At 43.4% G+C, this 14,914-nt stretch overlaps 1 protein-coding gene across 5 annotated transcripts in view; it reads left to right on the top strand.

The window, feature by feature from the left end:
• NPAS2 (neuronal PAS domain protein 2) overlaps nt 1–14,914 on the top strand; it is a 180,841-nt gene that overhangs the window by 106,214 nt on the left and 59,713 nt on the right. For 3 of the 5 annotated variants that reach the window (XM_079941233.1, XM_079941229.1, XM_079941230.1), the window contains exons 3-4: nt 2,734–2,882; nt 10,357–10,448. In XM_079941233.1, the coding sequence (XP_079797359.1) occupies nt 2,734–2,882; nt 10,357–10,448 (241 nt within the window). The remainder of the gene's footprint in view (nt 1–2,733; nt 2,883–10,356; nt 10,449–14,914) is intronic. The other 2 variants (XM_079941231.1, XM_079941232.1) reach the window with 1 other exon arrangement.

Below are 14,914 nucleotides of genomic sequence, written 5' to 3'. Positions count from 1 at the left end.
AACCCTTTTAGGATCGAGGAGCTGCTTTACAGCTCAATTTTGGTGGTGGTTCCAGTTACCAAGATTCATCAAACTAAGCGCATAAAATGGATGCGTTTCACCGAACATAAATAATGCCTTAAAGGAAAAAACAAACCCAAAGGCTGATTGTTTAAGTGTCTTTCAACCTGTTTTCCCAGTGCCTTAGGCGTGGTGGTCTCGGGGCCTGCCGAGCAGACCTCCTTATCAGAAATAAGGTCATTTAAGGCTTTTTTTTTTCCTTTTTGGCTCAGAGCTGTGGATTCAGCTGACACTGACCAATTTCCGGTGGGCACCATCATGTGTCCCAGGCGGAGGCTGACAGAACCAAGCTTGTGTTCCCGTCACTAATGATATAAGCCTTCATCATTGTCTCTGCCAGGCTGTGTTCATTGTCATTATACCCACTGAAGAAGAGAACAGAGTCATAATGAGCTGGGTGTTATCTGCTCACCAATAATTTATAATGGGCAAACTAGGACAGGAACAGAGCTTTTTTTGACTAAGGAGGTTGCATGTCACTCTTCAAATCTAGGCCAAAAAATTATTTATAATGCATAGACAGTCACTCAGAAAGTTAAAAGGTTCCTTTCTTCTCTCCCATGTGTTTGAACAGTATGCTTTTCACCTTGGACTGGCACAAAGGCACCTCGGCATCTTACTGCTACACCTGCAGTCAGACTGTGGGAGAGATTGGGAGAGAGTGTACTTGAAGATGGTGACTAGCCTAGGAATGAGGCCTTTGTAGAAATGCCTTGAGGATTTCGGGTCCTTCCAGAAATCCAAGGAGAGAGAGGAGGGAAAAGTCAGGAAAAGGAAGAGACCGTTAGGTAAGGGTAGCTACCACACGCCTTAGGTGAGCTGTGAAGAATTACCTTTGTTATCAGGAAACCCTCCAAACCGAGACGAAATCAGCAAAAGATGACTTGTATACGGGTGGGTTGAAACCAAGACAGGTCGTGCGCAATTAGGCAGTGACAAGCGGAATGGTTGTGGCCATCACAGCATCAAGGGAAAGGGTGTTTGGGGTGTGTGCCTCTGTTTCTAAGGGCTGTTTGGGGAAGCTGCATCTATGGGGATACTGACATCTGTGGATATTGGTACCTGCCCTAGGGGAGGCGAATCCCTCTGAGGGGAACCTGCTGAGTTGTAACAAGCCACCAGCATCCTGTCCTGACCACGCATTGGCCAGTGGCCTCCTGGTGGGTGATCTGCTGCTCCAGGCACCTTGACCCCGGGCCCCAGGGGGCCTGGACCAGCAAGTTCAATGGACCCTGCAGCTGTGGCCCTTGTTCTCTCTCGGTGAGCTGACTTTCTGGAACGAATCCATCTGGGGTGAATTAGGGAGGGGTGGGTAAGCTTTGAGTAAGGGGGCTGTTGGCCTGTGGTGTGTCTAAGGATCAAGGCCTCTGGGGTGCCACAGCTTCTCAGACTTCTTCAGGCTATGGGGGGCGGGTTGGTCCCTCGTCTAGTAGAGCAGCCCCTGCAACCGTGATTTCCTATCCGAGTTCCTGGGATCCTAGGCTGCCTCAGTGCCTCAGTGGCTCAGAGCAGATCCCTTCCCCTCAAACTGAGCAGCTCCACTTTGATCTCTTCTGTAGGCGTGCAGTGTAGTGTGTCATTTTTAAAAAAAAAATAAACTCTATTTTTAGAGCAGTTTTAAGTTCCCAGCAAAATTGAGTGGAAGGTACAGAGATTTTCCATATGCTCTCTGTCGCTATATATATGCACAGCCTCCCCGATTACAAACACCCCACCAACAAGCCTGGTCCGTTTGCTGCAACTGATGAAGCTACATTGACACGTCACTGTCCCACAAAGACCGTAGTCTAGGGTTCACTCTTGGGGTTGTACATTCTCTGGGTTTGGCCAAATATATGACACACATCTGCCGTTATAGTATCATATAGACTAGTTTCACAGCCCTGAAAATCCCGTGTCCACCTGTTCATTCCCCCACCACCTCAAGCCCTGGCAGCCGCTGATCTTTTTACTGTCGCCATCGTTTTGTCTTTTCCAGAACGTCATAGAGTTGGAGTCCTCGAGTGTGCAGTCGTTGCAGATTAGCTCTTTCACTTAGTAACATGCATTGATGTTTCCACCATGTCATTTTTAAAAGGGTTCAGCAACATTTAGCAGCTTGTCACATGCAGTCCCTGTCACGTTGCCTCTGAACCGTGCGTGGCTTGTAGATGGTTTTGTGTGGGGTGTGCCTGGACTCCCCAACAGGATGATGAGCTCTGGGGCAGTGGGCAGGACGTGTGCCCTGGGTGGCACTGGCTCTCTACTGGACACTCAGGATGCCTGGTTATCCCTCGTGACTTGGCATCAGGGGCTAGGCGCTCTGGGTTGGAGGGGACCTGGTTTGGGCCTGAGGACAGACTGTCAGAGCAAACCCCTCGGGGCTGTTTATCGTGATAATCAGCATGTCATTTGTTCTCTGGAGTCAGAGCATCTGGCCACAGAGCCGATCTGTAAGATTTTGCATCTGAGGCATGACTCACTGATCCTGTCTCTCTTTGTGGCCAGGAGCCTAGCGTAACATTTTTTCTGTCCCTGTTACTCAGCTCGGAAATATGGCGCACGTTTCTTTCCTTGAAAAGTTTTGATTAGATGATCTCAGCAGAACACACTCTGACCAAAAGTGCCTCCGTCCCATAAGGAAGGCTTCCAGAGGTGGAATGTTCCAGTAACCTGTGTATTTTGCGTTGACAGAGCTTCTCGAAACAAGTCTGAGAAGAAGCGTCGGGACCAGTTCAATGTTCTCATCAAAGAGCTCAGCTCCATGCTGCCTGGCAACACGCGGAAGATGGACAAGACCACCGTGCTGGAGAAGGTCATCGGATTCCTGCAGAAACACAATGGTAATGGTCACGCTTCTCTCCGTTTTTACTCCGTTCCTGCCATTTCCATTTGGCAATGACTTCATCAAGTTGGTCTTCCTGCTTGGTTCTCCGTCCCCAGCAAACCCGATCTCCTCCGTCATAGGTTTCCTCTTTCCAAGGCATTCTACCCTCTAGAAAAACCCTGTCTCCAGCAAGTTTGGGACAGGACACTCACCTCCCAAATTGCTTTCTCAGCCAGAGGAGGGAATCCAGAGCAGACTCACAGGTCGCACCCAACCCAAGCAGGGCGGCACTAACAATGGAAGCATCTTGATTAGAAATGTCTGGAGCAAGCCTTTTCGTACAGCCCTGCCATGACCAGGTATTCATTTTCCAGTGGATCAGACGGTACTGGTGTCTCCATCCATTGCCGCCACCGCCCCTAAACTCTTTGGCCTTCTACCAAAGAGTTTAGGTAGAAGGAAAAAATTAATACCATGGGGAAAAAAATACCATGGAAAAAATTAATCAAAAATAATTAATTGACTTAATATCAAATCCGTTTTTTAACTGAGGTGTAACTCACATAGCATAAAATTGACTACTTTAAAGTTTATAGTTCTCTGGCTTTTAGTATACTCACAGGTTGTGCAACCATAGACACTATCTAATTTTATCATCCCCCAAAGAAACCCTGTACCCCACTAGCAGTCACTTCCCATTTCCACCCTCCCTCCAAGTCTTGGCAAGCACTGATCTATTGAATCCTTCTGTCTCTATAGATTTGCCTGTTCTGGGCATTGCATACAAATGGAAGCATACAGTACGTGGTCTTTCGTTTCTGGCTTCTTTCACTTAGCATCCTTATTTTAGCAAGTATTTGTGTTTCATTTCTTTTTATGGCCAAATGCTATGCTATTGTGAGGATATACCACTTCACTTATCTGTTTACCAGTTGACAGGTATTTGGGCTATTTTCACTTTTTTGGCTGTTAAATAATGCTGCTGTGAACATTCCTATACAAGGTTTTGAGTGGATATATATTTTCAGTTCTCTTGGGTATACCTAGGAGTGGAATTGCTTGGTCGAGTGGTAACTTGGTGTTTAAATGTTTGAGAAACTGCCAGACTGTTTGCCACAGCAGTGGTACCATTTTTACATTCCCAGCAGCAATGGATGAAGATTCCAGTTTCTCCACATCCTCACCGACACTTGTTATTGTCTGATTGTGTGTGTGTGTTTATTATAGCCTTCCTGGTTGATAAGAAGTGATATTTCATTGTGGTTTTGATTTCCATTTCCCTAATATCTAATGATGTTGAGCTTTTCATGGGCTTACTGGCACATGGCAAATTTGTATGTCTTCTTTAGAGACTGTCTATTCAAATCGTTTGCCCATTTTTAATTGGATTATCTATGTTTTTGCTATTGAGTTGTAAGATTTCTGGATACTAGACCCTTATCAGATATATAATTTGTAAATACATTCCTCATTCCGTGGGCTGTCTTTTCACTTTCTTAATGATGTCCTTTGACATAGGAAAGTTTTAAGTTTGATGATATCCAATTTGTCTTCTTGGTGGTGGTGGTGGTTTCTTGTGCTTTAGGTATCATATCTAAGAAACTATTGTCGATGAAGGTCATGAAGGTTTAAATCTATATTTTCCTCTAATAGTTTTGTAATTTTAAGCTATAATTTAAGCAGTTAGATATAAGCCATAGGTTAAACATTTAGATATTTGATCCACTTTGAGTTAATTTTTTGTATATGGAGTAAAAGTAGGGAGTCAGAATTCATCCTTTTACATGTGACTATCTAGTCATTCCAGCACTCCACTCTTTTTTTTAACTTTTCAATACTTTATAAAGGTATAACACTCATACAGAAAATACACAGATCATAACTGTACAGTTGAATTAGTTATGACAGGGTGAATACAGCCAGGAAGCCAACACCCAGGTCAAGAAATAGAAGCTTCCCCAACAGTTGCCCCTTCCTATTTACCTCTGCTTTCCCCAAAGGTATTCTCTGGCTGACTTCTAATACCAGAGGTTGGTTTCATCTGTTGGGCCCTCACTCAGATGAAATCATACATTATGAACATGATGTTTGTGTGACTAATCTGTATTCTTCCAGTGCAACGGCTAATTCATTTTCATTGGTGCCTAGTATTCCATTATACGAACTTATTACTTGAATCCATCCTTGAACTCATGTCTTTCTCAAATCATCCTGTCTCCATTTTACTCTCCTTCCAACCCTTTTACCTCTTAGCACGGCCCACCCTGCACTACTGCTCCCCTGTGGATGGTACAAAAAAACTGAAGAGTTAGGTGAGGGTTCAGGAGCTACTAACAAGCAAGAACAGAATTCTTTTTTTTTTTTTCCTTAGCCATGACACCAAACATATTAAAGTCAGAAATGTCAGATTACTGAGGAGATAATTACAGATCTTCTGTGCTTACCGTGGTGCTTCTCCTTCACTGAACATTTTCCTAGACAAGATGATTTCATGGAAGAGGGCACAGCTGGGACACTAGAAAGTTTCATTATACTTGTTATTCTTTTATTATTTCTGTAATGATTGTGTATACCTATTACAAATGTGACAGTAATGATATATCTCCTTTTTTACCCCAAGGCTGCCCAGGGGAGAGTAAAGAATATGTTAATTGCTTTTGTTAAAAGTCAGGGAAGAACAGTCAAGCCGGGAACAAGAATAAAGGATTGCAGCAATATTTGATTGCCCCCAATAATTTAAGCAGAATGGTTATATTTCCTAAATGATGATTTAGCTAAATGAAAGGGCAGGTTGGTTTGATTACCAAGATATTGTGTGCAAATTACTCAAACTAGGTCAGTGCCACTGAGAAATAGGACAGCTGAGATCAGGTTCATCAGTGTGACATTTATGTTGGGCTCTGTCCACTGTGGAATTACAGAATTGTCAAATCTGGGACCTGGAAAGGATCCGTCAGCAGAAATGCAGCCTCCTACCACCAGGAGTGCCTGTGTCCATCTCACCTTTTTCTTAAGACTAAGGCCTACTCCACACAGCCCCCTGAAATGCAACCAGGATCAACCCCAGATCTCCCTCATCCTTATTCCACATTCAAAAGAAAATAGAAAATCCAAGACAGATTTTATTGAGAAACATCACGGTTGGACCAAAATTTAGATTAAAGCAAAAAACAAAAACAAACAATAACTTAACTTGTAATCCAAATGGACATGAACTCCACAAGCGTCTGCAGTGGAGTGGAGGATAGCACGGTCAGCATTAATTCGGGGCCCACCTGGAGCCAGGCAGGCATTGTTCTAAGGGCCCCATAGAGTAACTGACTGGAGTGTATCTCATCTGAGCCTTACAGTGACCCTTTGGGTTGGTACCTTTTCACAGATGAGGCAACCGAGGCACAGAGATGTTCAGCCACTATTATCAGACAGCCAGGAAGGTGCAGAATCTAAACGAGGCATTCTGTCTCCAGAGCCCAAGGTTTTAACATTACACCGTACTGCTTCTCCACAAGACATGATTTATGGGACGCTTACAGATAGAGACGTCATAGCTACACTATAGCTGTTGATTAGTGTGGCCACTTAGACTACTGGCTCTCACCCTTGGTGGCCCCTTAGAATCACCTGAGGAGCTTTTAAAAATACATGGAACTGGGTCACACCTCACAGGCCAACACCTCAGAATTTCTAGGGGTGGAACCCAGGTTGTGAGCTGGAGCGGGCTCAAACCAGCTTGCAAAAGGTGATTGTTAAATTTTCAAGAGTTTTCTAAGCCAGTTGCCATCAAGTTGGCAGCTAGAAATCAGCCAGGGTCTGAGAATTTACACCATAAAAACAGGCAAACACTACTGTTGTGGGTGTGCAGAGCCTTTCACCAGCTCACCCCTGGGTCAGGCCTAAGCATCAGTATTTTTAAAGCTGCCCGGGTGATTCCAGCGTGCAGCCAGGGTTAAGAACTGTGGATTTAGATGTGCTTTCTGCCTTCACGCTGAAGGTGGACCACGTGATCCGTCAGGCATGATGATGAGGTGCAGGTACTCGTTATAATTATTTAGCTTTTTCCTCAATAATCTGTCAAGCATCCCTGTTTTCTCAGCCTGGGAGATACACCTTGATCCTGGAGTGCATACGTTTTCTCTTTGGAGTAATCCAACTCAAAATGAGAATCTGACCGTGTTTCTCTGTAGGAAACTGTTGTGTCATCAGGATCTGTTACAGGAGAGAAACCCCTAAACTATGTGGATAGCAAGGCATATCGGGCAGTCTTATCCACACCCGTGGAAACGTTACTTCTACGAGACCAGGCTGACCTGTGTGCTTTCCTCTGCCTGTGCGAGTCTCAGCTGATTCAGTGTCACTTTCTCCCAACATCAAATTCTAGTATTCATCCTTGCCCCTTCCGTACGTCTGCCTTAGTGAGCGGGGGTGGGGTGGAGATGGCGGCAGAACAAGGAGAAATGTCCCTGTTGGACAGGGTGACAATTACCCCATCCAGCCTATTTTCTGCCCCATTTTCCAGACGACTCCTTGACCGTATATAACCTAAAGCCGTACCTGCTTGTTCATGCGTAGCGTGAGCTATTGGGAGGTGAACGTGCTAGGGCACAAGTACAACTTAAACGCTGGTAGACTTTGGGGGTTCAGCTTCTGATTGCAATGTTCCCCTGCAAAATTGCTCCCAGATGGTGGTGCTTCCCTTGCTGTTTAGAAACCACTCTGACGATGTTGCTTTGCTGATTCTGCCCTGTCACCTATAGCTTGTAATATTGTTCCCGTAAAATGCCAGTAGAGATGTGATTATAACACTGAATTCGATTTCCCAGTTTAACTTGCTCGGAGGCATTTTATCTGTCTATTTTTTAACGTGCTATGGATGGAACCTTAACTTGCAAGGGCTGTAATCAGATTATTGAAAATCAAAGTGAATGAAATGGCAGCTTTCAGTAGTATTATGCTGTTGCTGTGGAAAGCATCTAGTCATACTGAATGAGCTAAAAGAAATGTAAGTTGGATGGTCCTTGTCTATATCAGATTTGGGCTGCCAGAAAGACTCTTCTCCTAGACAGACGATTAACCTACAGTTTCATCCTGATGGTCAGAGGAATTTTACAGAAGAGCGTATGTGTTAGGAAAAGGGGGAGGGTATTTATGGGTTCGTTGATAAGCATAGCCGCAAGTCCATCTCCTTTCTAAGTGGTAAAAGGGTCGCAGTCATTGATCTGAGGAACTGGGAGTTTCACCCTCTCCTCTTTGGCTCAGCTGGGACCCCAGAACGATAACTGGCCCAGATGTGTGTGTAGCGCCTGGCCTCTGCTTCCCAGGATGCCTTTCACTGGGCACAGCCTGTGGCCACAGTGGCATCAGCTGAGAGGGGTCCCCACGCTGGTCCCCGCTGGTGGCCCTTCAGTGCTGTTGGCTGACTACCTGTCCACCATGGTTTCCTTTCCTGGGTTTCTTCCTGTGTTCAGTGACCAATGGCTGTTAGTGGCTCTTTTGTGCTCCTTTCAAATCATGAAAGACAAAACTTCAGTTGTGTGCAAGAACAGCAAATATTCTTTCAGAAATCAAGAAGGGAGATCTCTTCCCCGCAGGGAATGCGGGGTGACTGAACTCGGGGAGGTTTACAGAGTCACACGTGTAACTCACCCTTCACAGCATCTTCATTCAGCAGTGACCACTTTCATTCATTCACCTCCATTCACTCAGATGTCAGGATGAACTCGCCAAACTCCCTGCAGAGAAACTACCAACAACACAGCGTCAAAGGAGAAGGCCTTTAAATGCCTCTCCTCGTTTAAGTTGATAGATTATCTGCCTGAACAATTTGCATTTTCTAGGAAGTTGTTGAACAGAATATGATTCTCTCTGAGGTAAAGAGATAAATCATAGCTACGTGGGTTTTTCTTAGCACCAAGAAAATAACCCCTAAAGAAACCTCTTACTACATAAAGTGGAGCAAAACATTGGTTAAAGATGGAGGATAAGCTGAAGGAAAAACAAATATATTCAGTATAGCATTTGAGCTCCCTGTAATAATCTTATAAGAGATATTTTATTAATAAAGCACCCTCTTTCAAAAAGGCAGAAGCCAGACATGGAAACAACCTAAGTGTTCAACGACACTTGAATGGGTAAAGAAGATATGGTACATATATACAGTGGAATATTACTCAGCCATAAAAAAGAGTGAAATCATGTCATTTGCAGCAATATGGATGGACTTGGAGGGCATTATGCTAAGCGAAATAAGTCAGACAGAGAAAGATAAATACTGTGTGTGCTATCACTTATATGTAGAATCTAAAAAATACAACAAACTAGTGAATATAACAAAAAAGAAGCAGATTCACAGCTATAGAGAACAAACTAGTGGTTACCAGTGGCGGTGGGAGGGGGTAGACAATACAGGGCACAAACTATTGGGTGTAAGATAGGCTCCGGGATGTATTGTACAACACAGGGCATAGAGCCAATATTTTATAATAACTGTAAATGGAAAGTAACCTTTAAAAATTAGATAAAAATTAAAAAACAAAAAAGAGGTTTGAAGATCAGTCAGTAAACCAAAAAAAAGTGAAATGCCCTGAAATCTTACAGTTTTCATAGGAAGGAAACTTGCTTGGTGTTTTCCCGAGCTTGACAAAAATCCTAAGAATTTACATGAAGTTACCGAGTTGTGAAGCAGAAGGAAATTATTCTAAGTCATGAATAGTAAAAACCAATTTCAATCAACTATGATAAAGAAAAGACAAAAGGGCAGGAGAGCTAGAGTGTTTAAGGAGTCCTGTGTAGACCAATGACTATTAAATTTACAAATACAAAAAACGTCTTCCAAACAAGGTAGTTACTTGAAACGGGCAAAGTACAGATTAACCCAAAAAAGTTTTGGGAAGAGTAAATTCTGGCCTTAAAAGCAACTAAGTAACATGTTTTTGTTATAGCACATTATACTTCAGGAACTGGAAATGCTGAAAAATACATGACAATCTGCACAGACACAGTAGGTTAGATTCTACGCACCTAAGATGTTTCTGGAATTTTGAAAATACCAGCTCACTGAAGCGTTTTGTTTCACCTTGACCATGAAGAAGCAGCTTAAGGATGTGACCCTCCATCCCTGTCCTTGTTCCTGTTGCCTTGAGAGGTGGCAACCACATAACTCCAACCGCTGATGGGCTTTGTCATGTAGAAATTCAAGGGCGTGGTACCACCTGCTAATTGTAGGCACGACACCCAGTGCAGAGGGTGGGCTTCTCTCCTCACAGAAGCCTCATTGAAGGCGTGTGAAAACGTCAAGAGGTGTTTTTAAGCCCATTGCGTCCAAAGCACCGGGTCCTCAGAAATCAGAGTAACCTATGTCCTTCTATCAGCTTCTTTCATTACAGTACACATTTACGCAAAATCACGTAGAAATCACGTGTGCTTCATCTGTTAATTCCAAGTTCTAGGTGCCTTCCCATCTAAAAGCTTGTTTATGCTTTTTTTTTTTTTAGAAGTCTCAACGCAAACGGAAATCTGTGACATTCAGCAGGACTGGAAGCCTTCATTCCTCAGTAATGAAGAATTCACCCAGCTGATGTTGGAGGTGACATGCACTTTCCAATTAGCTTAACGGGTTGCAAATTAAAATCTAGCTGCTTGCTCCAGATAAGACCCTGTGCCCAAAGTAAACAGCCGTTCTCGACCCTGCAAAGAGGGCTGGGAACAGATAGACTCTTGAAAAATCTGCCTGCTCTTGCTTATGTTTTGGCTACCGAGTTGGGCAGTAGAAGCGAGAATCCCCAAACTCAATGCGAGTGTGTACCGTTGCCATGGTGACTGCCAGCCCACTCACATCTCCCAACCAGAGGATACCTCGTTGGGGAGCCAGGCAGGAACAGAGCTGGAGGTAGGGAGAGTGAGGGGATTACGTCTCTGCCCTGTATTTATGCAGAATATAATGCAGCAATTATATATTTTTCCCTTAGTAGGACACATTTTGAAAGCCAGAGTCTTCTTTTAAAATAATGCTTTTAACTTGATCTCCGATTCCATCAACATGACGTGTGGATATCAGCCGTACGTGACTGTGTCTCCCCACCCAGCACGTGGTCTCTCTGTGCCAAGAAGGATGCTCACATTTCTTCCTCTGGAAAGTTAAGGGCCCACGCCCATCTGCTGGGCTGGATTTGAGGGAATCTGACCGATCTGAGTGCCTGGCCTTCTTCAACATCATGTTTCTCTATGGGTGAAACTTCTCAGTACAGATGAGGATAAGTCACTGCAAAAACATCTGGATGGTGCTGACTTCTGAACTGGGGATAAGACTGGGAGTGTTCGGATACAATGGTGGACAGAGAGAAAGCCCCAGACATGGCATGTCTGGGCCCTTGAATTAGAAGAAGAAACCTGGGATGGATGGGTTCAGCCAGAGGAAGTTAGACACTGGCTGTGTCTGTGGTTCCTGGCAGGGTTTTAGAGAATGGCTCTTTGGGAATCTGTCTGTCTAGATCTCATCTTATGTGCCTATATAAGACTGATGTAAACGTTAATTTACATAGATTAACTGTGCAGAAAACAGAAAGTTACTGGAGTAAGAAAATGCCAGAATGAAGATGTCCAAATATTATGAAATATAAAAGCATTAATGTACATTTGCATGAAATGAAAGATACTTAAATCTGCATGTGAACTATATTTAAAGAAAATACAGAACTTTCTCCAGAAGCAATGCATTTTAAGTATGTTAAATTTAGAGGAGCTTGTGAAATATCATGTTGAATTAATGCATCATTATGCTACTTCACAGAAATCATTTTATCTTTTAATTCTTAGGGAAAAGTAATTAAAACACATAACCCTCTAGCATATAACCCTCTTAAAAAGTCTGTAGCACAACTTTTCCCCCCCGCAAGGAGTTTCAGGGTATCAAAAGTGTTTGAGAGAACAGGACTTTTATAAGGTTAACAATGTATAATAGTTGCTTGTAGTAGTCTCTTATGGTCATTTGTATTTCTGTAGTGTTGGTTGTAACTTCTCCTTTTTCATTTCTAATTTTACTGATTTGGGCCCTCTCCCTTTTTTACTTGCTGAGTCTGGCTAAAGGCTTATCAATTTTGTTTATCTTTTCAAAATACCAGCTTTTAGTTTTCATTTATCTTTTCTGTTGTTTTCTTAGTCTCCGTTTCATTTATTTCTGCTCTCATCTTTATGATTTCTTTCCTTCTGCTAACTTGGGGTCTTGTTTGTTCTTTCTCTAGTTGCTTTAGGTGTAAGGTTAGGTTGTTTATTTGAGATTTTTCTTGTTTCCTGAGGTAAGCTTGCATCGCTGTAAACTTCCCTCTTAGAACTGCTTTTGCTGCATCCCCTAGGTTTTAGATCATCGTGTTTTCATTTGTCTTTAGGTATTTTTTGATTTCCCCTTTGATTTTTTCAGTGATCCATTGGTTGTTTAGTAGCATATTGTTTAGCCTCCAAAACACGTTTGTGTTTTTTGCAGTTTTTTTTTTTTCCTTGTAGCTGATTTCTAATCTCATAATGTCATGGTCAGAAAAGATGCTTGATAGGATTTCAGTTTCCTTGAATTTACCGAGGCTTGCTTTGTGGCCCAGCATGTGATCTGACCTGGAGAATGTTCCATGTGCACTTGAAAAGAATGTGTATTCCCTGCTTTCAGATGGAATACTCCGTAAATATCAATTAGGTCCATCTGGTCTAATATGTCATTTAAGGCCTGTGTTTCCTTATTGATTTTCTGTATGGGTGATCTGTTGATGTAAGTGAGGTGTTAAAGTCCCCCGCTATTACTGTGTTACTGTCAATTTCTCCTTTTCTGTCTGTCAACATTTGCCTTATGTATTGAGGTGCTCCTATGTTGGGTGCATATATGTTTACAGTCGTTGTATCTTCTTGGATTGATTCCTTGATCATTATGTAGTGTCCTTCTTTGCCTCTCATAACAGTCTTTATTTTAAAGACAAAAATTTGGGCTGAACTGAGACTTAGGAGACTGAAATTTCTAGAAAAAGAAGATTTTAGATTTGTATGGATATGCACTTTCCTCTGCTCCCAGTGTAGACTCCCTAAAGCCAGTCTAAAGGAAATCATGCTAGATGAGTGAATTGGACCCCAAAATTAAGCCTATACAACAAGTGGACCTTCTGGGTGAATTGCATCTTTGAGGCATATGGGAAACCCACCAACTAGAACTTTTGACTTATCTCTGACTGTTTTAGGCTCCTCTTCTACCCTCTTGCCCCTCAGTAGACACAGGCCAGGTGATGGGTGACTGGAGCCTCCTGTACCTTCCCCATGATGGTTCCCACAGGATGATGCTCTCATTTCCCAAGATGCAACTTCTCCATAGTGTGTGTCCCATTCCAGCTGCATATCCCCCTCCTTTGTTCAGAGCCATTTCAGGGAGCATGAGGAATCAGATGCCATGTCTTCATAACCAGGAGGTTCCTTTCTAAATGAAGATGAAACCCAGGACAGAACCCATCAGGCCCCAGGGAACTGCACTGCTGGTGCCGTCTGGATGTGAATCCCTCCTTCTTCCCTCTTCTCCCAGAAGAGCCCCAAACCAGACTCCATGAGAATTCATACAGTTATGGAATTTGAAAGAACAGAATGACTTGGTCGCAGACCAGCCAAGCTGGTTGAGTGTAAACTGGCCAAGATGGTGACTATAAGCATTGGAACAAGTAAACTCAAAAAAGGGAAAGCTCTTACTGACTGGCAACTAGGAAGTGTGTGGTATTTCTGAATTTTGTTCAGAAAAGCTACAGCCATCTTTTTTCTTGCCCAGATGTTGTCCCAGAGAAGACAAAAAACATTCTATCAGAGCCAGGAATTGGCAGAAAGGGATGGTTTCGTTTCCTTCTGGTGCGCGGCAGGTATGAAACTCGGGCCATTACGGCATCTCTGGCGTCCCTGAAGCTCCTGCCAAAGTCCCCATTGCAATAAGAGGGGCACATTGCTTTTCAGTCACGTTCTATCGAGTCCCTCTCAAATGCTGCGGATGGGACTTCCACAACCATCGCAAGCATTCTTAAAGCAGTGACTCGGTGTAATTCTTGTGCATTTGATGGCAAACGCCAATGGGCGTTATCTTCCATCTATAAATACCTTCAGCTTTTTAACACCCACTTGCTTTACAACTTCAAGAGGGCATGGGCTCCTTGTGCAAGAAGAGAATTTATGTTGTTCCTGCTTTTCCCGATATTCTAATCTACTTTTCCTAAAATGGTCCAGCTGACGTCATCAACAATGCCTTCACCGGTTCAAAAAAATTCATCTTCCAGGAGCACTGCTACTATGATTTTTTTTTTTAATTTAGAAAAATACTTAAGGGAAAAAGAAATAAAGTTCACTCGGACGTACCTCGGTGTTCACCATGAGCCGTAAATCTGATCCCGGATCTCTCCAGCTCAGCACGCTTGGCATTTCGGACCTGATAATTCTTCGTTGTAGGGACATCCTGTGTGTTGTAGATGGGAGGTTTCAAAGCATCCTTGGCCTCTACCCGCTAGATACCAGGAGCTCCCACCCCAGAACTGACAAGCAAAAATGTCTCCAGACATTGCCAGATATCCCCAGGGGGGCAAAGTTGCTTCCAGTTGAAAACCACAGATGAATTCCAAGAGGATGAGGTCCACTTAAGAAATGTGCTTTAAGATATTTTTCAGTCTTAAATCCTGCAGTACGTAAGTGTTCAACAGTAAGTGACCCACATGTTAATCTTCCTGGTGAAGAGAACTCCCACTTTGGTGCGTGGTGATGGTGGGTGCCCTTCTCTGCACACTTACTGGACTATTTCCGCTTACTGCTGCCGTGCACTTGGCCACACCCTCCTACCCTGAAGGAATCCGTGCCCTTTGGCTGTGCAGATGCTCAGGAACACCCTAGGAGGATATAGCTGAGTGCATACAAAATGTTTCCAGAACTTTCTAAGCACATATTTCAGTTTGGGGTTTTTTTCCCCCAACGTGGAAAAATTCCTATATTTGCAGAAGATGCTATTTTAACAATACAGTCAGTGAGGCAACAGTGATAGTTTACAGGGATGGTCTG

The sequence above is a fragment of the Stenella coeruleoalba genome (assembly GCF_951394435.1).
Source record: "Stenella coeruleoalba genome assembly, chromosome: 13".
Classification (NCBI taxonomy): domain Eukaryota; kingdom Metazoa; phylum Chordata; class Mammalia; order Artiodactyla; family Delphinidae; genus Stenella; species Stenella coeruleoalba.
Note: the sequence above shows the minus strand (reverse complement) of the source record. Positions and strands in the feature narration are given on the sequence as shown.